Below are 26151 nucleotides of genomic sequence, written 5' to 3'. Positions count from 1 at the left end.
ACTTTAGGAGGAATCAAAGGGTGTCATAGGCAACCCCAGGACTCAGGGACCGGGCTCCTGGATATGTCCTGACATCACTCAACAGCTACTCCAGTGCCCCAGGACGGGAACGGAGCCGGCACACACTTACTCAGGCTGGAGTCTCTTCAGCTTGGCTGCTGCTCCCAAATCCTCTGCTGGGGCAGGGTTCTCAGCCTTCCTCCACCTCCTCCTGACCTCCTTGCTCCTGGGCTGGGCTGGAGGATGGGGAGTCCAAGCATGTTGGCTGTTGAATCGCTGCAAGGAGAAGACACTCTCATCAAACAGGACTGGACACACAGGTGCTGTTTCCCAGAGGACCTCTTGAAAGGACCCTGCAGCAGGACCTGGGAACCAGGCGACTCGGCGCTGCCAGCCCACGTCTGGCTGCTGCTTTTATCCCTCACTTTCTGCTGACAACCTCTCCCTCACAGGGAGGAGCAGGCAAAGCCCTGCCCTGCGCTCTGGAGCCCGTCCTGCTCCCACCACCCTGGGACCTGCTGCCCTCGGAGCCCTGGCGGAAAGGATCGCTGCTGTTCTCAGCGGTGTTGATCACTGCCAGTACCTGGGGTATCTGTTGGTCCTCCCCCTCAGACCAGGCTTCCCACGCAGCCATTTCTGCCCGGGCTTGCTCTTGTAGCTTTTGGTACGTGGGCCATGAGCTGTCTGTTTGGTCCCACTGCGAAGACAGGTTCCAGACCTCCTGGAGGAAAAAAAACAAAAAACAAACACAACAGCAGACAGGATTGGTCTCAGCTGTCCCTCAGGCCTAACCCGCACTCCTGCCCCCTCGCCTCAGCCGGTCTGTCAGCAGTGCTTCGACCCTCAAGGATGAGGGGCCCTGAAGCTAGGCCAGGCTCCTCAACTCGTGACAAACACAGCTGAACAGCCCGCGGTGACCAAAGCCCTCTGCCATCAATGACCCAGAAAGGCCTTGTTCCTTTTCCATGGCCCCTGGTCAAAATGAAGTGGCTCATGGCAACACGGGAGGCAGTAAGAGGCAGGGAAGGTGTGCGGGACGCCACCTTCCGTCTCCTGAGGAAGAGATGAAGGAGGTAACAAATGTGAAAATGAACGCATCCCAAGGGACCTGCTCGGGATCGCTCCACACAAAGAGGCTTTTGTACAGGCCCAAACAGCACGGTCATTGCCGCAAGGCAGAGCAGGTACCTGCAGCACTCTCCTGGAGGCTTCAGGAGCAGGGAGCGCAGTGGTGGTGGACTTGGCTCGAGGAGCTGTTTCCTGCCTGTCTGCCTTCTTCGTCCCGGGGGAGCTGCCTGGACACGGGGGGAGCACACTGCAAACAGACACCAGGAGGAGGCTGCATGAGCCCAGGGGAATTCGGTCTCCAGTCCGCGCTCGCAAGCTGCGTCAGCCTCTGCAGCAGACGGCAGTTCCGCAGCGAGCGGGCATATTGGACTGGCCGTGTTCACTTCAGCAGAGACAGAGAGAGCCAAACGCGAAGCTGTGGCACCACCTGCCTTCAGGAAGGCTCGGGATGCCCGTATCCAGGCCCTTTGTGGTGGAAGAAGGAGAGGAGCAGTGTGTTGTGCAAGGACAGGATCCAAGAGACACCATTATGGCCCACCCGGGCTTTACTTTAGCTTCTCCTCTGGGGCCCTGAAACACACTGCGCTTACGGGTGGAAAACAGGTTATCGCTGGGGAGCCAGTAGCATCGGAGAAAGCCATCAGGTAAGGAGGGCAGTCATGCCATCTCCCTACCTCAGCACTCTCGTGCCTGCCACAACGTTTGGGATATCGTTTGAAAAAAATGCCCGAAAGAAACTTTTCCATCTGCTATCACAGCTCCTTAGGCTGGAAGAAACAGCAGGGGAGATGGGGCCACGGCAATCCTAAGACACGGTGAGACACGTTAGAATGAAGGCAGGGGACGTTTGCTCCCACAGACAAGAAGATGGACTCTGCTGCAATGTGGGGGGACTCCTGAAGGGAGAAGAGCTTCTGCAACAAGGCCCTGCATTCAGCTGCCCCAGGGAGCGGGGCCCTGGTGGAAAATGAAGCTGGTGTGCCAGTCTCAGGCAAACGTGCTGCACGCTTGCCATCCGTTGAGACAGCGGCCTCCGCTGGGACGTGTGTCAGGAGCCACCCTGCGGCTGGTGGGTCCAAAGGGGACATCTCTCCTGTGTGGCTGCAAGTGGCTCCTTCCTCCTTTCCCGCAGGGGTCTCACCTGGTAGAAGGCTTCTTCTCCAGATCTTGCTGCCTTGTGCCTGGCTCCCAGCTTGTCAGCATGGGGAGGGAAAGCTTCTTCCTCCTCTGCAGCAGGTTGTCAGGATGGCACTCTGAAACTAGGAAAGGAGGAAGCTCTTCAGAGCAGCTGCGTGGGCACTGCCTTTTAAGCTGGTTCCAGTCAGCCAGCATGGGACAGGGACCACCCCCAGACAGCAGGGACCTGTTCCCTTACCTCTTCTGGTCCTGCTCTCTCCTGCAGCTTCCTCCTGCGAGGTGGTGGAAACTTTGGCCTCTGGCCTTCTCCTCACAGTCAGATGAAACCTGGAAAACAAACGAAGACACGGCCTTGAAGAAGGCTGGCCTCCTACCCGTTGCAGCTTGCTGGCAGTAATCCTCCTGGTGTTGCACAAGGCATGGCATCCCTTTTCCGTCATGTCCATGCATGGGGTTTGTTGTCAGTCTTCCCGCAGCACCTGAAAAGGTAGCCTAAATTCCCCTCCACATGCAGGCAACTCTCTCTGACGGGAATCGCGGCAGCACGGGCACAAGAAACACAACCACAATGCCCCTCCTCTCCAGGTGAAGACACTCGTAGCCGAAGCTCAGCATTAGTTAACCAGGAACCAGTCTCCTCGGGGCTTAGCCCTGACTGGGTGCTGAGCGTGGAGACCCAACCGTGCACGTTCCAAAGCAGGAGGTGGGAAGCCTCCCGCTGGGTCAGCCAAGGGCTGCGGAGGAAATGCACTCACCTTGGGAACATCTGGATCCCACGAGCGGTGGTCTCTCCACTGAAGGCAGTCAGATGTGCCGGCCACATTCTCTGCAAAGAGACACAGACCTGCTGGAGGGTTTCTGAGGCAGTTTTCTCACGGCTCTCATTGACAGGAAGCAAACCTGTCTCCCAAGCCAAAAGAAAGCCTTCTCTCCAAAGCCCTCCTCCAAAGCCTCTTCCATGACCCTTTGTTCTGCTCTGGAGGAGCTGCATGGCAGAATATGGAGGCTGTACAGTAACACTGCCAGGCTTTTTGCAGGGGCAAGCGTCCAGAGGCTCAGAAGAAACTCTCTTTGCTCATGGAGAAAGCAGCTAAGGGGGCAAGCACGGGGAAAGGCATTTGACTGGCCTGCCGTGTCCGGGCTGGCCAACAGCGGTCGGATTGCTCACCCTTCGCTAGGATTCCCAAAGAAGTTAAGTAGCCCTCAAAACCTCACCAACTTACACTGTGGAGCAGTGCAACCAGGCCCGCAGTGCTCTCTAGACGTTTGACACAGTCCAGATAAAACTTCATGCACAGGAAACCGTCTTCGCACGTCAAAACACCAATGTCCCTGAAGCCAAAGGGGACGTGCTCCTTGCTCCTCAGGAGGAAGCAGTACAAGAGGATGGTCTCTTGCACACAGTTCTTCACCACGTGCAGTGGGAAGGAGGTGGCTTGCGATAGCTGCACGTAGTTCAGCGGCTCAATCTTGACGCCATCTGCAAGGAGAAGCAACATCCTCACTGCCACAGCAAGCCCAAGTTGCTTGCAACATTCAGAACAAGTTCCCAGAGAAAGGGTCGCTAAGAGAAACAGCTCCTGGGGCACGGTTTCTTTTGGGGGAACTCAAGCTGTACCCTGACCGTTGGAGACAATCCTCTACTTCTCCCAGGCCTTTCCAAAGAGCAGGGAGAACAAACCGTTCCGGACAGGGGGCAGGAAGAGGGGGGCTGCTGCCTTCTCACCAGGGAGGATCTCAGTGGGACAGTAGATCTCCTCCAGCCACAACTCATCGATGTCCAGCTGGAAGAAAGGTCTTCGAACCAAGAGCAGCTCTTGTTTGCCATGGAATTGCTCTTGGACAACAGCAAAGGTCCCGAGTCCCGCAACCTGAACGCCCTGCACACAGAAAAGACAGAAAGGCTGACGAGGGAGTTCTTGAGAGACGGGAAAAGGGATGACTGTCAGAGCAGGGGGACACTGCTCTGTGCCCTGCCCACTCCTGAGGGACAATGGGACAAGGTGGGGCACTTTGGAAAGCTTTGCAAAAGAGCCGCATCCTCTGTTTCTCTCGTCACCCCCCTCACAGGATTTGCCAACATCCCTTGGCTAGAGAAGCGCCCAGAGGGTTCCAGCACACGGATTAGGCCTGGGACTGATTCCCAGCAATTGTCCTAGGCACGGACCCAGGATATTCCCCCATCTCTCTGCTCGCCCTCTCCACTCAGACCGCAGGGAAGAGTGAAGCCCTAGGGTGTGCCAAACACCTGAGAGGCAGAGCACATCTGGCCTTGGCTTCTCTCCCAGCTGGCCAAGAAGCTGCTCCGGGCACCCTGGGCAGTCTCAGTGCACTGCCATGGTGCTCGGGCAGGGATTGCTCTGCAGGGCCCAGGACACCAGCCCACCTTATCCTGCTTCAGCTCTTCCAGAATGTACTCGGATACAGCATCCCAGATAGCCTCAGTCTCTGGAAAGCAAGGAGAAGACAGGTCAGGCTCCAGGCCAGCCAGCTCACAACCTCTTGGCAAGCACCTCACCCAGGCGATGACACATGCAGGCATACACAAGCACCCCAGAAAAACACCGTGCAGGCATTCCTGGGACATTCCTGAGAGGCCTGGGGGAGCTGCAGGCCACACCAGTCTCTGGGACACCGAGGTCTTTCCTCCCACAAACAGATCCCAAAGAGGCACCAGCTCCCAGGGAAACCTGGCCCTGGATTGTCCCCCATCAGGAGAAGTCTGAGCCATGCCCAGAGGAGCCCTAGGCCTCAGGACAGCCCTGGCATCAGGACCCGGGAGTCTTGGCTGCCACATTGTCCCCTGAGCCCAGCGGGACCCTCAGGCAGGGCTCTCGCAGCAGCCACCAGCTCTGTCCAGCACCACCAGTACCCCCCAGCCCAGGACCTGCAGCTTTGGACAGCTGACAGCCCCTGGGCTGCCCCTTGGGAAGGGGCTCCTGACACCCTCACCTTTGGGGGAGAGCTGCAGGAGCACTGGGAACGCAGAAGTCAGGTCAGAGGTGATGGTCACCCTCCAGCCGCCCTCCATCTCGCTTGCTGCTGGCCCTCAGCTCAGGACAAGGGATGCCCGCCCTGGCTCCTCAACCACAGCTCCTCTGCAAGGTGCCCCTGCTCCTCCGCCCGTCAGCGAGGGTCGCCCAGTGCAACCTTGCTGCCTGCTGCCCCCACTCCTGGCCACAGAAGGACAGCGGTGGGGAGCACCCAAGCAGCGCCCAGCAGGGACCAGGCCTTGCAGGGAAGTGCCGGCACTGCCGCTGCTCCAGTGAAGATATCCTGGTGATGCAGTGCCTCCCCCTGTGACATCAGCACGTGTCATTTGAAGGCTTATGAGGTCAGCAGCATGGAGACGGCACAGCTCGGGAGAGAGACGAGAGATTTCCCTTCTTGTCCTGAGAAACCGTCACCTCCCTTCTGCCCAGTTCTTTAGCAGCATTTCCTGACAAATCCACCAGGAACATCTCCACATGGTGACAAAGGCCATGGAATAAAGGAAGTGGAGCACTGGAGAAATCACCGCTGTCCGCCTGCCTCAACACGCCTCTGCTCTTGGAAGCCCTTCCAGGAAGGTGGGGTTTGAGGCCTGTCCTGGGGCTAGGCCTTTTTCAAAAGATGGGAGCGAAGGCACCTGGGATGCAGCAGTCCCTCACCGCGCCTGAACTTGGCTGAACGACAGCCAGCCTTTGCTGTTGTCCAAGTAGGATGTGTTATACGGAGGGAATTGCAGCCCCGCACAGCCCACCGGGCTCTGTGCTTTGAGGAGGCCTCAGCACCATCCCCCTGTCTGCCATGCGGGAGGCAGAGGTGGTACACGAGGGAATGGCAAACATACCCTCAGCACGTCATGGTGAGGGAGAGGAGTAGGGCATGCGCTGCAGATGAAGAGGAGAGTGGGGAGAACTGTCTGGGACAGACGCAGCGTGCTCCTTAAGGCTGCCGCAGCCTCCCCGCGGCCCGTGGCCGTGGGCCTCCAGAGCAGGAGGAGCCCGTGGAAGAGGCTGAGGTGGAGGGGCAGCCTGCCCCTTGCAGCCGGGCTGCCAGATCTGCCTGCAGGAGACCACTTGTGCTTTTGTGTGCACAACAAAGGAGGAACCCGTCGTGATTTAGGATCTAAAGTCTCTCACTTCAGGAGACCTGTGGCATACTGCACGCAGATGCACGTGGTCTTGTGTCAGCTGGACTCTGACAAATGGGCTGCAGGGAAAGACAAGAGTGAGCCAGTGCAGCGCTGGGTGTCGGGCTGGGCCCTGAAACCTCATCTCTTTCCATGTGCTGAAAAGCAGCTGGACTACAACATGCATTTGGCAAGGTGAGTGTCAAGAAACAATGCAGTGCAGATGAACATTTAATGCAAAGTGATTCGGTCAGTCCATGACAATCAATTTATCCATCATATTCACTCCCCTCCCAAAGGACCTGAATAATTGCAATATCCTATTGTTCTTCCCTCAGTAATCCTAATAACATAAATAAGGACCAATAGTTGTTCGTTTAAATAGTTTGGTTCAACTTCAAGTTACTCTCTTAACTACCAGTTGAAGCGGAGACTGTGGTTACGTCTTCCATGTCGCTGGCGCTGACCGACGTGTGTGTAGTTCCCAAAGGTACCCCAAAACTAATACCTAATAGTCTGCTTATTTCAGTAACTACCTTGGCTATAAATTGTGGACCTCTGCCTGATGACGTTCCCAAAGGTACCCCAAATCTCAGAATTATTTCTTTTAACAGAGCTTGTACCCCTTCTCTCTCCTTACTGGTACGACACAGAAAGGCCTCAGGCCAACCTGCATACTGATTAGAGAAGTTGAGATAAAGGAGGAATAAAATGTAAACAGAACATTATGTTTAGGACGGGAAACAGATGTATGGACAATATATTTCAAAGAGGACATTGGAGGACAATATATCTCAAACTGGACATTGGAACCCAAGATAAGGAAATAATTAGCAAAAACCAGTCCTTGCGGTTAGGAAGAAAGCAAACTCAGCAGAATCCTGACCAAGGGTGAAAAGTACACTGTGAGGAAGACTTATGGCCTTCCTCCCTGAGACCACCACCCACAGCCCACACAGACCACACCCACAGCTGGGCAGCTGAACTCCACCACAGCCACTCTCTCACTCCCCCTCCTCAAAGGGAAAGGGGGAGAAAATATGATGAAAAGGGCTCAAGGGTTGAGACAAGGACAGGGATATCGCAGCAATTACTGCCATGGGCCAAACAGACTCAGCATAGGGAGATCAATATAATTTCTTACCTATTACTAACAGGCTAGGGCAGTGAGAAGCTAAAAGAAAACTAAAAAACACCCTCCAACAATCCACCCTCTTCTACGTCTATCCCCCAAACAGTGCAGGGGAATGGGAAATGGGGGCTGTGATCAGTCCCTGACGCTTCATCTGACCTTGGGGTCTGCAGGGCTGGGTCTCTCTCCTCTCCCTCCCTACAACATGCATTGGCTGACTACATGCATTGGCATGACTACATCATTGGCATGACTACAACATGTATTTGGCAAGGGGAGTGTCAAGATACATGTTTTCCTGTTTGCAAGTACCAGATCCTGGTGAACATCACCTATGTCGGCCCATCTGGCAGCTGTGCTCAGAAGCTGTCTCCAAGAACCCACAGAAACCTTGGGAATGTTTGCACCCAGCAGTGTCCCTTTCCTGTGACCGTCCAAGTGATTAAAGGCCTCCAGGGTGACATGGAGTCATTGAACTCAACTTAGTCCAACGGCTTCCACTAGACTTTGTCCACTTCTTCAGCCTGACTGCAGGCATTTATCTCTGACCACACTGTCACCCTAACTGCCTCTGCTCTGACCCTCACCCATAAGGGCTCCCTCAGTCTCCTGCCCATCCCATAGACGAGCTCCGTGCATCCAGACAGATCCTTCACATGGAGGGCAACCCCCTGTTGATCATCCCCGCTTGACTCTTCTGAGGAATCTGCACCCATCCAGCACGGCACCCCAAGCTGAGGGACCTGTCCCCCCACACCTCAGCAGCTCTTCCATCCATGTCCCAGCCCTGTGACAGCAGGCGGGGATCGTGCCCCAGGCTGAGGGCATTGGGGCACATCTGGGCTGCAGCACCTCAAATGTGGCCCAAGGGCCAAACTCAGGCTTGTCCCAGATCCTGTGCCCAAGCCCGGGCATGCAGAAGCTTTCCTTCAGAGCAGAGACATGCTGCTGTGGATGGCAGATGGCCACAGGAGGATGAAATGAGTGGCCCCAAGGAGAGCAAGCCCTGGTGTTCCTGAGGCCAGAAAGAAACAGGCCTGGGCTGTGCCACCCTGACAGCAGAGGGCCATTGGTGGTGTTGGTGCAGCCCTGAGGGCCAGTGCTGGAGCTGGGGCTGATCTCCAGGCAGGAGAAGGGACTGCTGCCAATGTCCTTGGCTATGGGCATCCTGTGATCCAGGGACACAGAAAAAAATCACTGGGCTGTGTCTTGAGTAAAGGATGGGGTTAAGAAGCAGCAGCAGTGTTTGCAAACACAAGTGGAAACCCCGGTGTGATGTGCCTCATATCCATGCGCTGCCTGCCTCTACTGGATAGAGGAGGGACAGACCTTGGCTTGCTGCAGCCCTGGGAAGCGGCCACTTGCTCATAAGCATCAAGTCTGTTGGAGATGCCATCAGGGGTGCCCGTTAAGTACCAGCTATGAATGGCCAGAGCTGTCCTGTGGGTCCTGTGCTGCCCGTGTCAGCTGCATGCTCCAGTGGTGCTGGGCAGCGCTGGCATCTCAGGTAGCACTGCAGGCCTGGAATTGGCTATTACATGGAGCAGCTGCCCTCAACGTGGTTAGGCAATGTAGGGATGTCCATGAGACAAGTGTCGTTACAGTCACTGGAGATGGAGGGAAAACCAGATGGAGAAGAGGGGAAGAGAGACTGAGCTCTCCCTGTGGCACAGTTCTCCATTGGGTCAGGTGGATGCCTCTACAGGCTGCCCTGAGCCTACTGAGGAGGGACAGGTTTAGTTGTCCTAAATGTGTGCATTTGCTTTCACTTCAGCTGGCCAAAGGCATTCCCCACCAGCCTCCAAGGGGATGCCCCCAGGTGCTGCCCTGTCCCTCAGGGTTCCTCCATGAGAGCTTGCAGATACCTGCACGTCCCTCTGCCCCCTGACATGTCACCAGGTGTTTGCAACCCCCTGATTTCCTCCATCTCCATTGGTGATCATGTCTCTTCCTGGAGGTGAGAAATGGAGCTCACCTGCAGGTGCTCATGTTATGCACACCTAAATTGAGGGCAGAGGAATCCCAGGTCCTGGGGGTTTGTGGCAGGCATGGTAGGGATCTGAGCCCCATTACAGCCCCAGGACAAAAACCCAGCATGAGAATCCCTTCCGTAAGCAGGGGGTTAAAGGAGTTATTTTTGTGACCATGTCTGGGTGTCCCATCATCATCTGGGATGAGAAGAGGTGATTGTTATAGGTAATTCTTTTTCTGCTAGGAGAAATGAGCCTGGTGTGAAGAAGTGTGTGTGCCCAGGGGAGGGAGGGAAGCCCAGGGATTCCTTCAGGCTGTTTCCCAGCAGGTTCCCCTGCAGCCCCAGGGCCATGGGCAGGGAGCCTGGTGGGGGGCAGAGCAAGGGAGGCCTTGGGCTGGGCCTCTGCTGCTGAGCTGGGCCGGGCTCCTGGGCCCAAGGGGAGCTCCTGGCAAGCGGGCAGCGCTGCAGAGAGCCAGCTCTGCCCAGGAGCAGCTCCTCTGCCCAGCGCAGCAGGGCTGGGGGCACTGCCTGCACAGACAGAGTGCTTAAAGGCAGGCAGAAGTGGCAGGATGCACAGAGCTCGCTGGGGGAGAACACTTGCCAGCCCTGAGCCCGGTAAGTGTCTGGCTGGAGGGCAATGCAGCCGCAGCTCCTGGAGGAAGGAGAAGCCGGGGGTGCAGGCAGGGGTGCCCAGGGCTGTGGTGCAGAGCAGGGTCCCTGCTGTGCCCCAGGGGCTGTGTGCCGGGGCAGGGCCTCTGCCGCCTGCCAGGCTCAGCACTCAGCCTGCCCGGGGAGCTGCCCAGGGCGCTGCGGGGAGAAGCTGCGGGTGGGAGGAGCCCCCCCGGCAGGGCAGGGTCCTGCTGCTGGCGGGAGGCTGCTGCCTCAGGCAGCCTGCTTTCACGTCCACAGCGCACCAAGGGGACTTCCAGGAAGGTGTTACTAAGAATACAGGCAAGGGATGACTTAGTTTTCAGATGAGGATCTTGTAAAGTCAGTGGTTTTTGTTTCCTCCTAAGGGAAAATGAATTGGCACTGTCAGGTGTAAATACAGCACTAAGATCTTTATCAGGAGAAATCAGTAGATCTGCCGGGTACCTCATAAAGGCCTTTTACACACTGCTCTGCCTACAGACCGCACCAGCATCACCTTTGCTGGACACATCCTGGTTTGTCTGACCTGCTCTTGTGCACCTGCAAGCAGGGAGATGCTTTTGATCACTCCCCTGCTGCCAGGGGGTGTCTGCAGGGCAGAGCTGTGTGAACAGGGGCTGGGCTGGGGTCTGTGAGTGATGACAAGAAGGAGATGTGGGAAGCAGCTACTGGAAGGGACAGCTGCGGGCAGCAGAGACATTGGCAGAGAAGGAGAGGGATCTTGTGGCAGAAATGCTGTGGTGGGTGGACTTTGGCTGCTGCTCCCTGTCTGTCCCTCCCATGCGGACGCTGTCCTCTGAGCAAGCCCCCTCGTTCTCCTCTCCCCCCAGCAGAGCCTCTGCCTTCAAGGCCAGGGCGTCCAGGCCATGAGCTGCCTCCTCTGCAGCCACAGCTCCTGCAGAGCAGAGCTCCATCTTCCCTGACACGGGCTGGTTTCACTCTGCGGATCAAAGAGGCTGGGAGTTACAGCCCTGTGACTAAACTAGGATGAGATGAATCTGTCTTTCCTCCCTTACATAGGCTGATGGCCAATATACCATCATCTCTCATGATGGTAAATAGGCAAAAACCCTCACTGGACCAAATGCCACTCATGCAATGCAGGGACCCAGTCGCTGAAAATGTCTCCCTTCACATATAGGAAGCCCCATGTGTCCAGTGTGAGCAGGAATGAGTCCTCTGAACTCTACCTTAATATCTCCTTCTGTTTTCTCCTTGGACAGGTGCCTATTCCCTGGAGCACCAGATGTCCAACAGCAGCTCCATCAGCGAGTTCCTCCTCCTGCCATTCGCAGACACACGGGAGCTGCAGCTCCTGCACTTCGCGCTCTTCCTGGGCATCTACCTGGCTGCCCTCCTGGACAACGGCCTCATCCTCACAGCTGTAGCCTGCGACCACCGCCTCCACACCCCCATGTACTTCTTCCTCCTCAACCTTGCCCTGATTGACCTGGGCTGCATCTCCACCACTCTCCCCAAAGCCATGGCCAATTCCCTCTGGGACACCAGGGCCATTTTCTATGCAGGATGTGCTGCACAGGTCTTTATTTTTCTCTTCCTGATGTCAGCAGAGTATTTTATTCTCACTATCATGTCCTACGACCGCTACGTTGCCATCTGCAAGCCCCTGCACTATGGGAGCCTCCTGGGCAGCAGAGCTTGTGCCCAGATGGCAGCAGCTGCCTGGGGCAGTGGGGTTCTCTATGCTCTGCTGCACACCGCCAATACGTTTTCCCTGCCCCTCTGCCAAGGCAATGCTGTGGATCAGTTCTTCTGTGAAATCCCCCAGATTTTCAGGCTCTCCTGCTCAAACTCCTACCTCAGGGAAGTTGCACTCCTCATATTGAGTGGTTTTCTGTTTTGGGGGTGTTTTGTTTTCATTGTGCTCTCCTATGTGCAGATTTTCAGGGCTGTGCTGAGGATCCCCTCTCAGCAGGGACGACACAAAGCCTTTTCCACATGTCTCCCTCACCTGGCCGTGGTCTCCCTGTTTATTAGCACAGGAATTTTTTCCTACCTGAAGCCCCTCTCCCTGTCCTCCCCATCCTTGAATGTAGTGGTGGCAGTTCTGTACTCGGTGATGCCTCCAGCAGTGAACCCCCTCATCTACAGCATGAGGAACCAGGAGCTGAAGGATGCCCTGAGGAAAGCGATTTTGTGGACATTTTTCAGAAGCGATAAACTTTTCCTCTCTCTCCACAAATGACTCACAGTCTGTCCCATGACAGACCTGTTTGGTTTTAGTTGCTGTTATTGTTTTTTTATGCATATAATATATATTATTTATTAATATACATGAATACATTTTTTTTCTGTTGTTTTTGTTATACGTGGTTACCATGTTCCTTCACAACTGTTTGGATTCCTTCCACTTCTGCTGAGGCATCAACCTTCTCTCTTTCTCCTGGAGCCCACATAAAGTATGTATCTGGGTGTGAGATGACCCTCTCATAGCCTCTGTGTGGTATCTCTGCATCTGAGGCAAAGGAGGTGTCTGCTGTCTCTGTGGAGGCAGTGGGGATGCAGCAGGCACAGGCAAGGGAGACTGCAGGAGGATTCATGTTGTCTTCAGGCATATCTGAACATACCTAGTGCCTTTGGAAATGCTCCATAATCCTTCCAAGCATCTTGCATATCTAAAGACCCCTGGGGAAGGAGTTTTGTCAGCACTCGTTCCCATCCATCTGGGTTTTCTTCCCACCCTGACCAGCATGGCCAGAACAGAGGCAACCAGGAGCACTCAAAAAGATCAGTGGAGGGATGGGGACTGATGCGGTGATCTGGGCTTTAAATTGCCTTGGAGAGGCAAGCATGACCCAGGAGCCATATCAGTCTGCTGCTGTTCCTCAGTCCCTGTCCCTAGCACATGTCCTTGAGACAATCTCCCCACCCTGAGTGCTTGCCAGTACCCCAAACATAACCCTTGGGCAAGGCTGGAGGTGCTGGGGTGAATCTGGAGGGCCATGGTCCAGTTGTGACCATGGGCAGGACAAGCCCTCTTCTGGATCCTCTGCAGGGCTGGCAGCCTCTGTGAGCCCCACGAGAGGAGGGAGCAGACAGAGGAGGTCCTGGGGCCCTGCAGACCATCCTCATGCCCAAGGGGCTCTCAAGCAGCATACCTCAAGGCAGAGATCATAGAATCACAGAATCATCAAACAGCTTGGGTTGGAAGAGACCTTAAAGACCATCTAATTCCAACCCTCCTGCCATGGGCAGGGATGCCACCAACTAGATCAGGTTGCCCAGAGCCTCGTCCAACCTGGCCTTCAACACCTCCAGGGATAGGGCATCCACAGCTTCTCTGGGCAACCTGTTCCAGTGCCTCACCACCCTCTGAGTGAAGCATTTCCTCCTAATCTCTAATCTAAATCTCCCCTCTTTTCCTTTAAAAACAATCTCCCTTGTCCTGTCATTATCCTTTGCTTATGCAGCCCAGGATGCAGTTGGCCTTCTGGGTTGCAAGCACACACTGCTGGCTCATGTCGAGCTTTTCATCCACTAGAACTCCCAAGTCTTTCTCTGCAGGGCTGCTCTCAATGAGTTCTTCACCCAGTCTGTCCTCATGTCTGGGATTGCCCTGACCCAGGTGCAGCACCTTGCACTTAGTCTTGTTGAACCTCATTAGGTTCACATGGGCCCACTTGTCTAGCTTGTCCAGGTCCCTTGGATGGCATCCCTTCCTTCTGGTGTATCGCTGCACCACTCAGCTTAGTGTCATCTGCACACTTGCTGAGGGTGCACTCGATCCCACTGTCTATGTCGTTGATATTAATATTAAACAGCACCAGTCCCAAGACAGACCCTTGAGGAACACCACTCGCCACTGGCCTCCACCTGGACATGGAGCCAACACTTCTGGGCACAGCCTTCAAGCCAATTCATTATTGACTGAATGCTCCACCCTTCAAATCCACCGCTCTCCAACCTGGAGATCGGGATGTCACGTGGGACTGTGTCAAAGGCTTTGTAGAAGTCCAGGCAGGTGCCATCTTTCCTTGTCAGCTGATGCAATCACTCCATTATAGAAGGCCACCAGATTGGTCAGACATGATTTGCTCTGCTTCTTGTAGCAGGAAAAAAGGAGAAACTGCCCAAGAAAACTACCACCAGCCCCAGCCCCTCATGCCAGTAGTTCCCAGCACCAGCCTTCCACCACGGTTTGGGGAGGGCCGGTTGCTGAAATGTGAGCACCTCCATCCTCCTGCTGGGCTCAGGGCCTGTACCGGGGGAATGGCCAGCCCAGCCTGGTCCCTCTCTGGGCCCAGAGCCCAGCCAGCCCCAGGGCAGGGCTGTTTGCGAACCCCTGTGTGGGACATGCTGGGGCTGGGACAAGGCTGGGTGAAGGGGGGAGGCTGCTAAAGCAGAAGGGCAGTGGGGGCTGGGGCAGTGAGGGCTGGCAGGGGGCTGTGCGGGGGGAACATTTCCTTACCCCTGCACGCAGGCTGCCCCATGTGGTGACTGCAGAGAGGTCCCAGGGGGCTGCAGGTGGGACAGTGGGGCTTGGTTGTCCTGCAGAGGGGAATGCACATAAAGCCATAATAGTACCGGAAGCTTCCACAGTGCCAGGACCCCCAATTTACCCCAAAACTCAATGCCCAGCTTTGGTGCATTAACCTTGGCTGTCTCCCAGGTGCCCACCACGCTGCTCTCTCAACACCCCTCCTCAGCAGGATACAGGGAGAAAATACAAATAAATAACTCATGGGCTGAGGTAAGGACCAAGAAATGGCTCACAACTACTGTTGCAGACAGGACAGACTTGGGGAAGATCATCGTCATTTCTTGCCAGCACATAACAGTGTAGAGCAGTGACAAGTAAAGACAACTAGAAACAACTTTACCACCACTCCACTTCTTCTACCTCCTCCCAGCAAGAGGTGCAGGGTGATAAGGAATGGGGGCATCAGTCCATGGTGCTTCATCTCCGCTGCTCCTTCCAGGTTACTCTCTTCCCTTCTCCAGTGTGGGGTCACTCCCATGGGATGCCATTCCCAAACTGATCCTACATGACCTCCCCACAGACAGCAGCTCTTCAAGAAGAGCTTCAGTATGGACCTGTACCAAGCTGGGGAAAGTCCTTCAGGAATGGACTGCTCCTCTCCATGGGCAGCAGCTCCCACCAGAAATCTTGCTCCTGTGGTTGCTCCTCTCCATGGGCTGCAGCTTCCTTCAGGCCACATCCACCTGCTCCACCAGGGGCTCCTCCACGCGTCTGCAGGGCTTCTTCTCTCACATTTTCTCACTCTTCTGCCAGCTGTTGCTGCACAAAGATTTTTTTTTGTACTTTCTAAAAAATATTATCAAAGATGCACAACTAGTGTCACTCATTGGCTCAGCTTCGACCTGCAGCCAGCGGATCCCTTTTCGAGAGGGAGCTACTAGCTCTGATCTCAACTGGGGCAGCTCCTTTAGTCTCAATAAGCCACCTCCAGCAATTATTCCACATCTGGGGCAGCTCCTGGTCCCTTCTCACAGAGGCCACCCATGCAGCCCAATACACATGTTAGGGAAGAAAAGTATGTTGCAGAACTCCTAAAGAGGGTCCTTCAAAAAGGAAAATGCCCTTGCAGGATAGGCTGATTTGAAGTAGTAGGTCCCACCATTGCAGCCTGGGAACCATTATTCATTACAACTGGGAAACTGAAAAGGCAGTAAGAAGGTAGCTTGTGCCATTTGAACCATGTGGTTTGCCTGATGTGATTCACAGGATCACCTAGAGAAACAGATGAGAAGGTAAAGAATGCACAAAAGGACATTCAGAAATTGGAGGAGGAGGAAATTCCCAAATTAACTGTCTTAACCAGAGGAGAGGAAGATGGGGCCCTACCTTTGCTGGGGCCCCAGGCACAAGAAAGATGTGAACCTGTTAGAGTGAGTCCAGAGCAGGGCCACCAAGATTATCAGAGGGCTGGAGCACCTCTCCTGTGAAGAAAAGCTGAGAGAGGTGCGGCTGTTTAGCGTGGAGAAGAGAAGACTCCAGGTAGACCTTATTGCAGCCTTTCAGTACTTAAAGGTGTCTTATAAAAAGGATGGAGAAAGACTCTTTACTTGGGTAGATAATGATAGGACAAGGGGGAAAGGTTGTAAACTAAAAGAAGATAGATTTCAATTAGACATTATGAAGAAATTCTTCACTCAGAGGGTGGTGAGGCACTGGAAGAGGTTGCCCAGAGAAGCTGTGGATGCCCCATTCCTGGAGATATTCAAGCCAGGCTGGATGGGGCCTTGGCCAACCTTATCCAGTGGGTGGCATCCGTGCCTATGGCAGGGGGGTTGGAGTTAAATGATCTTTAAGGTCTCTTCCAACCAAAGCCATTCTATGATTCTATGATATGATTCCATGAAGATCGTAGGGCCCACAGACATAGTCTCTGGTTACAAATCAAACAGCTGTAGTTGGAAGTCACAAAAACACAAGTCCTAGAAACAGAAGTAGAAGTTTTAAAAAATGAGCTAAAGGAAGCCAGAACAACAGCTCAGTTTCTAGCAGAGCTATGGAAAGTCAATAACACAACTCACAATCATCTCAAGGGAGTCACTGCAGTCTGGGAACTCCAGACGACAGCCTGGACAAGTCCATAGGTTCTGTGAGGGAGGCTGGGATTCCTGTGGGCTGGCACCATGCATTCTGGCACACTTGCCAGTGGATTCTTGAAGATGACCCATGCTTGAAATGACCATTGGGACCTTGAGAAACTCGTGCAGGGTCACTGCGAAAAATTTAGGCTGGAAGACTCCAGAGTGGGTGACTTTGAGTGGCTGTGGCAGAGCCCAGCTGCTTGCCCCAGTCTGGGAATATGTCCCCTTCCACCTAGGGAAATTAAAAGGGATTAATATGAACAGACCCATCAGGTCAATCTGCATAATACGGAGAAGTAATGGTTATTGTGCTGTAGGTGCAGCAGGCAATAGGCCTTGGATTGGGCCTCAGAAGACTCAAGCAGATCTAATCTGGTTCATCCCTGAGCTAAGACAAACACTGTGAGCAGAGCGAAGGACACCGAGTGGTGCCCTACCGTGAAGGAGGATGCAGGTGCAGCTGTAAGAGGCGTCTTTCTTGTGCCATGACTGATGCAGGTTCGTCTGAAGTGAAAGCCCCAGCCCAGGACCCATGGAGTGAAGGTCCCTGGGCACAACTGCAGAAAGACTTTGCAAGACCTCTGCCACTGACAGCTTGAAACACCAAATGCATCTGGGCAGTAGTAGGTCCTTTTGGCACAGGGGCAGATGTCCTCCCTGGCAACACCACCACGGAGGCCACCACTGCAAAGCTGCTGCGTGACACCGACTTTTGTCCCCCGGGTCCAGACAGGGGAGAGGGGAAGGGGAGAGGCAGGCCGTGGGGAGGGGGCTGGAGTGAGGTCACTGCCACGGCAGCAGCCTGACTGGCCCTCAGAAGGGCTGGCTGGCAGGCACTATGACATCATCCTGCGCGTCAGAGAGCCCCCTGGGCAGAAATGACGTCACTGCAGAGGGGAGGGTGAGGGGCTGGCAGAGCCCCATGGAGGGGCTGGCTGTGGGTCCCCTCTGCTACAGCCACCTGACGGCACGGGGCAGGCAGGAGGGCAGGCAGGGCTCGTGGCCGCCTTGCTCAGGATGAGCCCTGGGCGAGCTAGGTGAGAAATCTGTGCCTTAGCTCCAGGCCTGGCACCTCTGGTTTCACCCAAAACCCATCAAGAAGGCACAGAGTCCCCCAGCCCAACCTGTGCCTGCTGTCCTTAAATCAGCCTCCCCACTCAGCAGCAGCCCTGCATTTCCCTTCTTCAGCCTTGATCTCCAATGCAGCAATCAAAGAAGTTTTTTGGTCTTGGTTTTCTTGCAAACACCAACTCCAGGTGAGCTCCTGTGCCACCCTGACAGCAGAGGGCCATTGGTGGTGTTGGTGCAGCCCTGAGGGCCAGTGCTGGAGCTGGGGCTGATCTCCAGGCAGGAGAAGGGACTGCTGCCAATGTCCTCGGCTATGGGCGTCCTGTGATCCAGGGACACAGAAAAAAAATCACTGGACTGTGTCTTGACTGAGTAAAGGATGGGGTTAAGAAGCAGCAGCAGTGTTTGCAAACACAAGTGGAAACCCCGGTGTGATGTGCCTCATATCCATGCGCTGCCTGCCTCTACTGGATAGAGGAGGGACAGACCTTGGCTTGCTGCAGCCCTGGGAAGCGGCCACTTGCTCATAAGCATCAAGTCTGTTGGAGATGCCATCAGGGGTGCCCGTTAAGTACCAGCTATGAATGGCCAGAGCTGTCCTGTGGGTCCTGTGCTGCCCGTGTCAGCTGCATGCTCCAGTGGTGCTGGGCAGCGTTGGCATCTCAGGTAGCACTGCAGGCCTGGAATTGGCTATTACATGGAGCAGCTGCCCTCAACGTGGTTAGGCAATGTAGGGATGTCCATGGGACAAGTGTCGTTACAGTCACTGGAGATGGAGGGAAAACCAGATGGAGAAGAGGGAGAGAGAGACTGAGCTCTCCCTGTGGCACAGTTCTCCATTGGGTCAGGTGGATGCCTCTACAGGCCGCCCTGAGCCTACTGAGGAGGGACAGGTTTAGTTGTCCTAAATGTGTGCATTTGCTTTCACTTCAGCTGGCCAAAGGCATTCCCCACCAGCCTCCAAGGGGATGCCCCCAGGTGCTGCCCTGTCCCTCAGGGTTCCTCCATGAGAGCTTGCAGATACCTGCACGTCCCTCTGCCCCCTGACATGTCACCAGGTGTTTGCATCCCCCTGATTTCCTCCATCTCCATTGGTGATCATGTCTCTTCCTGGAGGTGAGAAATGGAGCTCACCTGCAGGTGCTCATGTTATGCACACCTAAATTGAGGGCAGAGGAATCCCAGGTCCTGGGGGTTTGTGGCAGGCATGGTAGGGATCTGAGCCCCATTACAGCCCCAGGACAAAAACCCAGCATGAGAATCCCTTCCGTAAGCAGGGGGTTAAAGGAGTTATTTTTGTGACCATGTCTGGGTGTCCCATCATCATCTGGGATGAGAAGAGGTGATTGTTATAGGTAATTCTTTTTCTGCTAGGAGAAATGAGCCTGGTGTGAAGAAGTGTGTGTGCCCAGGGGAGGGAGGGAAGCCCAGGGATTCCTTCAGGCTGTTTCCCAGCAGGTTCCCCTGCAGCCCCAGGGCCATGGGCAGGGAGCCTGGTGGGGGGCAGAGCAAGGGAGGCCTTGGGCTGGGCCTCTGCTGCTGAGCTGGGCCGGGCTCCTGGGCCCAAGGGGAGCTCCTGGCAAGCGGGCAGCGCTGCAGAGAGCCAGCTCTGCCCAGGAGCAGCTCCTCTGCCCAGCGCAGCAGGGCTGGGGGCACTGCCTGCACAGACAGAGTGCTTAAAGGCAGGCAGAAGTGGCAGGATGCACAGAGCTCGCTGGGGGAGAACACTTGCCAGCCCTGAGCCCGGTAAGTGTCTGGCTGGAGGGCAATGCAGCCGCAGCTCCTGGAGGAAGGAGAAGCCGGGGGTGCAGGCAGGGGTGCCCAGGGCTGTGGTGCAGAGCAGGGTCCCTGCTGTGCCCCAGGGGCTGTGTGCCGGGGCAGGGCCTCTGCCGCCTGCCAGGCTCAGCACTCAGCCTGCCCGGGGAGCTGCCCAGGGTGCTGCGGGGAGAAGCTGCGGGTGGAAGGAGCCCCCGCGGCAGGGCAGGGTCCTGCTGCTGGTGGGGGGCTGCTGCCTGGGGCAGCCTGCTCACAGATCCACAGCACTCTGGGGTTGTATCCAAGGGGACTTTGCAACAGCCGGGATAAGGTAGGGGGTTTCAACTTCAGTCACGGCTTTCCTGAGCCTCCTGAGCTTTCAATCTTCTGTACTTGCCTCAGTGGTAATAGAAATATATGCTTTTAATTCCAAGAAGAGGCTGAGACTCCATGATGGCTGAGAGGTTACAAGGATCTTTTCCTTCCCCTCAGCCCATAGAAAGCTCCACCACCACACGTGGAGCTTACATGCAGTGTCCCCTGTGTGACCTGGTCTCTAGGACATGCCCCCAGCGAGCTGCCCCTGGGCAGAGCCCTGCTGCCAGGAGGTGTCTGCAGGGCAGAGCTGAGCACCCGGCGGGTGGGATGGGGGCTGTGACCTGCAGGCAGGAGGTGTGGCGACAGAGAACCAGCTGCAGGCAGCAGAGCCTGCAAAGTATTCTGGCACCTCCCTGTCCACTGTCAAGCCCACAGGATTCAGGACATGACTCATAACCTCTCATCAGGAGGAGCTGCAGTAGAGCGGACTCTCCCGAGTTCCTGTCGGTCCCTCCCTGGCCTTGCCTCCCCTGGCAGAAGCCCTGTGCTATTTCCCTCTGTTCCTGTACGTACTGTTGCTGTTCTCGTTTTGGGGCTCCCTGCAGATCTGGCTTTCAGCTGCAGCTCAAGCTCTGACCCTGTGGGTCCCACCACGCAGACCTGTCCTTAGGGGAAAGGTGCCGAAACCCCCTTCTAAACTCTGGGGCTTGGGGCAATGCAGTCTGGAGGGAAGGAAAAAGCTGAATCACTTTCCCGGGTGTTCCTGAAGCCACAGCAATTGAGCAGCTCAGTGTGGGCAACTGGACTGAGCCCTTGAAGACTCTGGCTGAGACCAGGGTAGATGGACAGACTGGCCATCAACACTGCACTAAGGACATTCACTTTGCCCCTGGGACTCACAAAATTGCACCTGGAATATGTTACAAATGCCAGGGTTTTCTACCCTCAAAAAAAGCTCTTCCGAGTGTCACACATGCAGTTGGAACAAATTAAACCACTAATGCTGTTTGGCAGTCAAGAGTGTTGAGAGTGGTAATGCTGGGAAGTCCACGTAGGTCAGAGGTAGATTTAATCAGAGGTCACTCCTGATTTCTTTATAGCTAGAATTGTAGGGCAGGCGTGTCTCTTCCAAAGTGCACAGCAGGGTCCCCTGCTCCCAGAGGCACCTTCCTCCAGCACCATCCAAAGCTCAAGCAACAGAGCAGCAGAAAGGTCTTGGAAAGGGGAAAGTCACTGTGGGGGTTTTCAGTGACAGGTGGAGTAAAGTTTTCTCAGAGATGTCACTGCTAATTATCACTGTCTTTTCTTCCTTGGATCGTCCCTTTGTCCAGGAGGATCAGATGTCCAACAGCAGCTCCATCAGCGAGTTCCTCCTCCTGCCATTCGCAGATACGCGGGAGCTCCTGCACTTCGCGCTCTTCCTGGGCATCTACCTGGCTGCCCTCCTGGGCAACGGCCTCATCCTCACCGCTGTAGCCTGTGACCACCGCCTCCACACCCCCATGTACTTCTTCCTCCTCAACCTCGCCCTGATTGACCTGGGCTGCATCTCCACCACTCTCCCCAAAGCCATGGCCAATTCCCTCTGGGACACCAGGGCTATCTCCTACTCAGGATGTGCTGCACAGGTCTTTGCATTTGTCTTCTTGATATCAGCAGAGTTTTTTCTTCTCACTGTCATGGCCTATGACCGCTATGTTGCCATCTGCAAGCCCCTGCACTATGGGAGCCTCCTGGGCAGTAGAGCTTGTGCCCAGATGGCAGCAGCTGCCTGGGGCAGTGGGGTTCTCTATGCTGTGCTGCACACGGCCAGTACATTTTCCCTGCCACTCTGCCAAGGCAATGCTGTGGACCAGTTCTTCTGTGAAATCCCCCAGATCCTCAAGCTCTCCTGCACTAACTCCTACCTCAGGGAAGCTGGGCTTCTCATGTTCACGTCCTTTTTGGGTTTTGGATGCTTTGTTTTCATTGTTTTTTCCTACGTGCAGATCTTCATGGCAGTGCCGAGGATGCCCTCTGAGCAGGGACAGCACAAAGCCTTTTCCACGTGCCTCCCTCACCTGGCCGTGGTCTCACTCTTTTTCAGCACTGTCATATTTGCCTACCTGAAGCCCCACTCCATCTCCTCCCCAAACCTGAACCTGGCGGTGGCAGTTCTGTACTCCATGGTGCCTCCAGTAGCGAACCCCTTCATCTACAGCATGAGGAACCAGGATCTCAAGGATTCGATATGGAAAATGTTGATTGGGTTTTTATCTGTGGCCACAGACTGTCTACCTTCTTCTGCAAATGACTCCCACTGTATGTCACGACAGGCACTCTTGCCTTTCTGCTTGGTGTTTGTTAGTTTGTTCGGTTGTTTTTCCCTTGTGTCCTTGTGATAATGTTGTCTATGCAGAAAAGCCCTTCACTTCCTTCTACCTGAGTATTCCGTTGTCTGTGTGACCTACGGTTTCAGTAAAAAAAGGCTCCAGGCTCTGTGTATTTAATCAAAATAAATGAAGCTGGAGCAATTTCTTTCTCTGAGACCTATGTTCAGTGGATTAATAAACAGGAATAATAAACTGTTTTCTCTCTGCAGCAGGGCAGGGCAGGCTGTCCTGGCCCTGGGGTGGCAGGAGCTGCCTGAGGGCCCCCAGAGATGGCACAGAGGGGCTGAAGGCCTCTGAGGATGTGCTGCAGAGGAGATCAGGGGACACAGCAGGGGACACTGACCTTTGTATGCTTGTGCCATGGTACCAAGGTGAACTGTTCCTGTTACAGTTAAAGAGGAAACAAAGATAACACAGGGCCACTGCCAAATTTATCAGGAAGGGCTGTATACAGGTCAGAGTTTGTTAGCTTGTCGTCTTTGGCCTGAGCCAAATGATCTGAGAGGTCTTTTCCAATCTACTTGGCTCTATTGTTCTATGGTCCTATGAGTGTAAATAAGTCACAATCATTGGAAGGCACCCACTGCAGTCTGGGAACTCGAGACTATGACCTGGACAAGACCATAGGTTCTGTGAGGGATTCCTGTGGGCTGGCACCATGCATCCTGGCACACTTGCCAGTGGATTCCTGGAGTTAACTACACTTGAAATGGCCATTGAGACCCCCCAAAAAATCGTTTCGGTCCATGTGTGATAAACTCAGGCTGAACGACTCAAGAGCAGGTGATTTTGAATGGCTGTGGCAGAGCCCAGCAGCTTGCCCCAGTCTGGGAATATGTCCTCTTCCATCTAGTGAAATTAAAAGGGATTAATATGAACAGACCCATCAGGTCAATCTGCATAATACGGAGAAGTAATGGTTATTGTGCTGTAGGTGCAGCAGGCAATAGGCCTTGGATTGGGCCTCAGAAGACTCAAGCAGATCTAATCCTGTTCATCCCTGAGCTAAGACAAACACTGTGAGCAGAGCGAAGGACACCGAGTGGTGCCCTACCATGAAGGAGGATGCAGAGCACAGCTGTAAGAGGCGTCTTTCTTGTGCCATGACTGATGCAGGTTCGTCTGAAGTGAAAGCCCCAGCCCAGGACCCATGGAGTGAAGGTCCCTGGGCACAACTGCAGAAAGACTTTGCAAGACCTCTGCCACTGACAGCTTGAAACACCAAATGCATCTGGGCAGTAGTAGGTCCTTTTGGCACAGGGGCAGATGTCCTCCCTGGCAACACCACCACGGAGGCCACCACTGCAAAGCTGCTGCGTGACACCGACTTTTGTCCCCCGGGTCCAGACAGGGGAGAGGGGAAGGGGAGAGGCAGGCCGTGGGGAGGGGGCTGGAGTGAGGTCACTGCCACGGCAGCAGCCTGACTGGCCCTCAGAAGGGCTGGCTGGCAGGCACTATGACATCATCCTGCGCGTCAGAGAGCCCCCTGGGCAGAAATGACGTCACTGCAGAGGGGAGGGTGAGGGGCTGGCAGAGCCCCATGGAGGGGCTGGCTGTGGGTCCCCTCTGCTACAGCCACCTGACGGCACGGGGCAGGCAGGAGGGCAGGCAGGGCTCGTGGCCGCCTTGCTCAGGATGAGCCCTGGGCGAGCTGGGTGAGAAATCTGAGCCTTAGCTCCAGCAAAAGCTCTTCTCTTTGCTCTTGACTTTTCTCGATAACACCACTTCCAGGTGAGCTCTGCCCTTGCTAAAACCATACCTCCACCTCCACCATAAATTTCTCTTTTGGATCCTGTCCTTGCTGTCACCCCCCGGCAGCTCCTTCGTGGCCCCTCTGAACACTGTGTCCCTGCAGCAGCCCAGCCCTACTGCCCCACACATGGTCCCACAGCCGTGCTGCCAAGGCACCGCACATGGCAGTGCACATTCAGTGCTGGGTCAAACTCCCCGTGTTACAATCCCAATGGCACCCTCAGGGTCCCTTCCTGCCATGGCCCTCCTGCCTTTGCAGCCTGCTCCAGCCCATGGCCCCTGCCCTGACCCAGCCACGTCCTATGGAGGGCTCTGCAGACAGCCCTGCTCCAGGTCTGCAGGGCTCTGGGCCAGGACAGAGGCTGACAGGGCTGGCCATTCCCCCAACACAGACCCTGAGCACAGTTCTCCCACCTCCCTGATCTCTGCCCACCTCCCTGTCCTCATCCCAGCCCAGTGGCAGTGGCCCCAGGGCAGTGCCCAGCGCAGGCTGCTGCAGGGCTCTGGGCACTGCCACCACAGCCCCAGCCCCTCTGACGGGCACAGAAGCTCCCGGAGACACAGAGGGCTCAGCCCCACATATGGGACAACCATGGCACAAGCATACAGAGGTCAGTGTACCATGCTGTGTCCCCTGCTCTCTTCTGCAGCACAACCTCAGAGGCCTGCAGCCCCTCTGGACCATCCCTGGGGGTCCTCAGGCAGCTCCTGCTGCCCCAGGGCCAGGGCAGCCTGCCCCGAGTTGCTGCAGCCAGAAAGGGGTTTGCTATTCCCATTACTTCCTGATCAGCTGAGAGTGGGTCTCAGACAAAGAAGTTGTTGTGGCTTCATTTATTTTGTTTAAATACACAAAGAATCTGGCTCCTTATTTATGCAAAGCCTCAGGGTCACACAAGATATCCATCAGGCTGGATGTGGCTCTGGGCAGCCTGCTTTAGTAGTTGGCAACCCTGCCCAGAGCAGAGCGGTTGAAACTACGTGATCTTTAAGGTCCTTTTCAACCCTGGCCATTCTATGATTCTATGATATGTCGATACTTGGGTACAACAGGATGAAGAACAGCATTTCTTTGTGGAAAACATTATCACACGGGGAAAAAGAAAAAGAAAACCAAACAAATCCCTCCAGAAGTTAAGACAGGCTTGCCATGTCATTACATAAACTGTAATTCATCTGAAGAAGAAAAGAAACAGTTGTGGAGAGGCACAATCAGTTTCCTCAACACATCCTTACAAACGTCCATGACATCACTTTCCTAATGGCATTCTTGAGCTCCTGGTTCCTCATGCTGTAGATGAGGGGGTTCACTGCTGGGGGCATCACCGAGTACAGGAAAGCCATCACAAGGTCCAGGGATGGAGAGGAGATGGAGGGGGGCTTCAGGTAGGCACACATGCCAGTGCTGAGAAACAGAAAGACCACGGCCAGGTGAGGGAGGCACGTGGAAAAGACTTTGTGCCGTCCCTGCTCAGAGGACATCCTCAGCACAGCCCTGAAGATCTGCACATAGGAGAAAAGAATGAAAACAGAACACCCCCAAAACAGAAAACCACTAAATGTGAGAAGCTCAATTTCCCTGAGGTAGGAGTCTGAGCAGGAGAGCTTGAGGATCTGAGGGATTTCACAGAAGAACTGGTCCACAGCATTGCCTTGGCAGAGGGGCAGGGAAAATGTATTGGCAGTGTGCAGGACAGCATTGAGAACCCCACTGCCCCAGGCAGCTGCTCCCATCTGGACACAAGCTCTGCTGCCCAGGAGGGTCCCGTAGTGCAGGGGCTTGCAGATGGCAATGTAGCGGTCGTAGGCCATGACGGTGAGAAGAAAAAACTCTGCTGATATCAAGAAGACAAACAGAAAGAGCTGTGCAACACATGCCGTGTAGGAAATGGCCCTGGTGTCCCAGAGGGAATTGGCCATGGCTTTGGGGAGAGTGGTGGAGATGCAGCCCAGGTCGAGGAGGGCGAGGTTGAGGAGGAAGAAGTACATGGGGGTGTGGAGGCGGTGGTCGCAGGCTACGGCTGTGAGGATGAGGCCGTTGCCCAGGAGGGCAGCCAGGTAGATGCCCAGGGAGAGCGCGAAGTGCAGGAGCTGCAGCTCCCGCGTGTCTGCGAATGGCAGGAGGAGGAACTTGGTGATGGAGCTGCTGTTGGACATCTGATCCTCCTGGGAATGGCGATCTGCTGCTCTGAATAGGGAGGCCTGTCCAAGGAGGAAAGAGAATTAAAATGTTAGG

General features: G+C 55.0%; 4 protein-coding genes across 4 annotated transcripts; 2 read left to right on the top strand and 2 right to left on the bottom strand.

Annotated features, from left to right (window-relative positions):
* Positions 1-589: 589 nt before the first annotated feature.
* Positions 590-5236, bottom strand: LOC121062860 (coiled-coil domain-containing protein 81-like). Its single transcript, XM_040543148.1, has 8 exons — positions 5158-5236; positions 4592-4653; positions 3932-4085; positions 3429-3685; positions 2961-3031; positions 2444-2532; positions 2210-2327; positions 590-1315 (listed from the first exon to the last, which is right to left on the bottom strand). The coding sequence occupies exons 1-8, from the start codon at positions 5234-5236 to the stop codon at positions 934-936; spliced, it is 1212 nt and encodes a 403-aa protein (XP_040399082.1). The 3' UTR covers positions 590-933.
* Positions 5237-11098: 5862 nt separating this feature from the next.
* On the top strand, positions 11099-12312 carry LOC121062864 (olfactory receptor 14A16-like). The gene has a single exon (XM_040543152.1). The coding sequence runs from the start codon at positions 11321-11323 to the stop codon at positions 12278-12280; it is 960 nt and encodes a 319-aa protein (XP_040399086.1). The 5' UTR covers positions 11099-11320; the 3' UTR covers positions 12281-12312.
* Positions 12313-21329: 9017 nt separating this feature from the next.
* On the top strand, positions 21330-23383 carry LOC121062859 (olfactory receptor 14A16-like; the record flags this gene model as incomplete). Its single annotated transcript, XM_040543147.1, has 2 exons — positions 21330-22095; positions 23283-23383. Coding segments are annotated over 2 exons (867 nt in total), but the record flags the coding sequence as incomplete, so codon positions are not given.
* A 1753-nt stretch (positions 23384-25136) lies between these two features.
* Positions 25137-25768, bottom strand: LOC121062858 (olfactory receptor 14C36-like). The gene has a single exon (XM_040543145.1). It carries the CDS (start codon positions 25725-25727, stop codon positions 25137-25139), a length of 591 nt encoding a protein of 196 aa, XP_040399079.1. The 5' UTR covers positions 25728-25768.
* Between the last annotated feature and the right edge of the window lie 383 nt (positions 25769-26151).

Source organism: Cygnus olor (genome assembly GCF_009769625.2).
Source record: "Cygnus olor isolate bCygOlo1 chromosome 34 unlocalized genomic scaffold, bCygOlo1.pri.v2 SUPER_34A, whole genome shotgun sequence".
In the NCBI taxonomy this organism is placed as follows: domain Eukaryota; kingdom Metazoa; phylum Chordata; class Aves; order Anseriformes; family Anatidae; genus Cygnus; species Cygnus olor.
The sequence above is the reverse complement of the archived record's forward strand: the minus strand, read 5'-3'. Positions and strand labels throughout refer to the sequence as shown.

What these genes read in the sequence shown, in the direction of transcription:
- LOC121062858 (XM_040543145.1), bottom strand. Translation starts at nt 25,727, where the DNA reads ATGGCCTACGACCGCTACATTGCCATCTGCAAGCCCCTGCACTACGGG.
- LOC121062860 (XM_040543148.1), bottom strand. Translation starts at nt 5,236, where the DNA reads ATGGAGGGCGGCTGGAGGGTGACCATCACCTCTGACCTGACTTCTGCG. An exon ending in TCCCACTGAGATCCTCCCTG is followed by an intron (nt 3,686 to 3,931) that starts GTGAGAAGGCAG and finishes TTCTCCTTGCAG; the next exon opens with ATGGCGTCAAGATTGAGCCG. An exon ending in GGGATCCAGATGTTCCCAAG is followed by an intron (nt 2,533 to 2,960) that starts GTGAGTGCATTT and finishes TTTGTTTTCCAG; the next exon opens with GTTTCATCTGACTGTGAGGA.
- LOC121062864 (XM_040543152.1), top strand. Translation starts at nt 11,321, where the DNA reads ATGTCCAACAGCAGCTCCATCAGCGAGTTCCTCCTCCTGCCATTCGCA.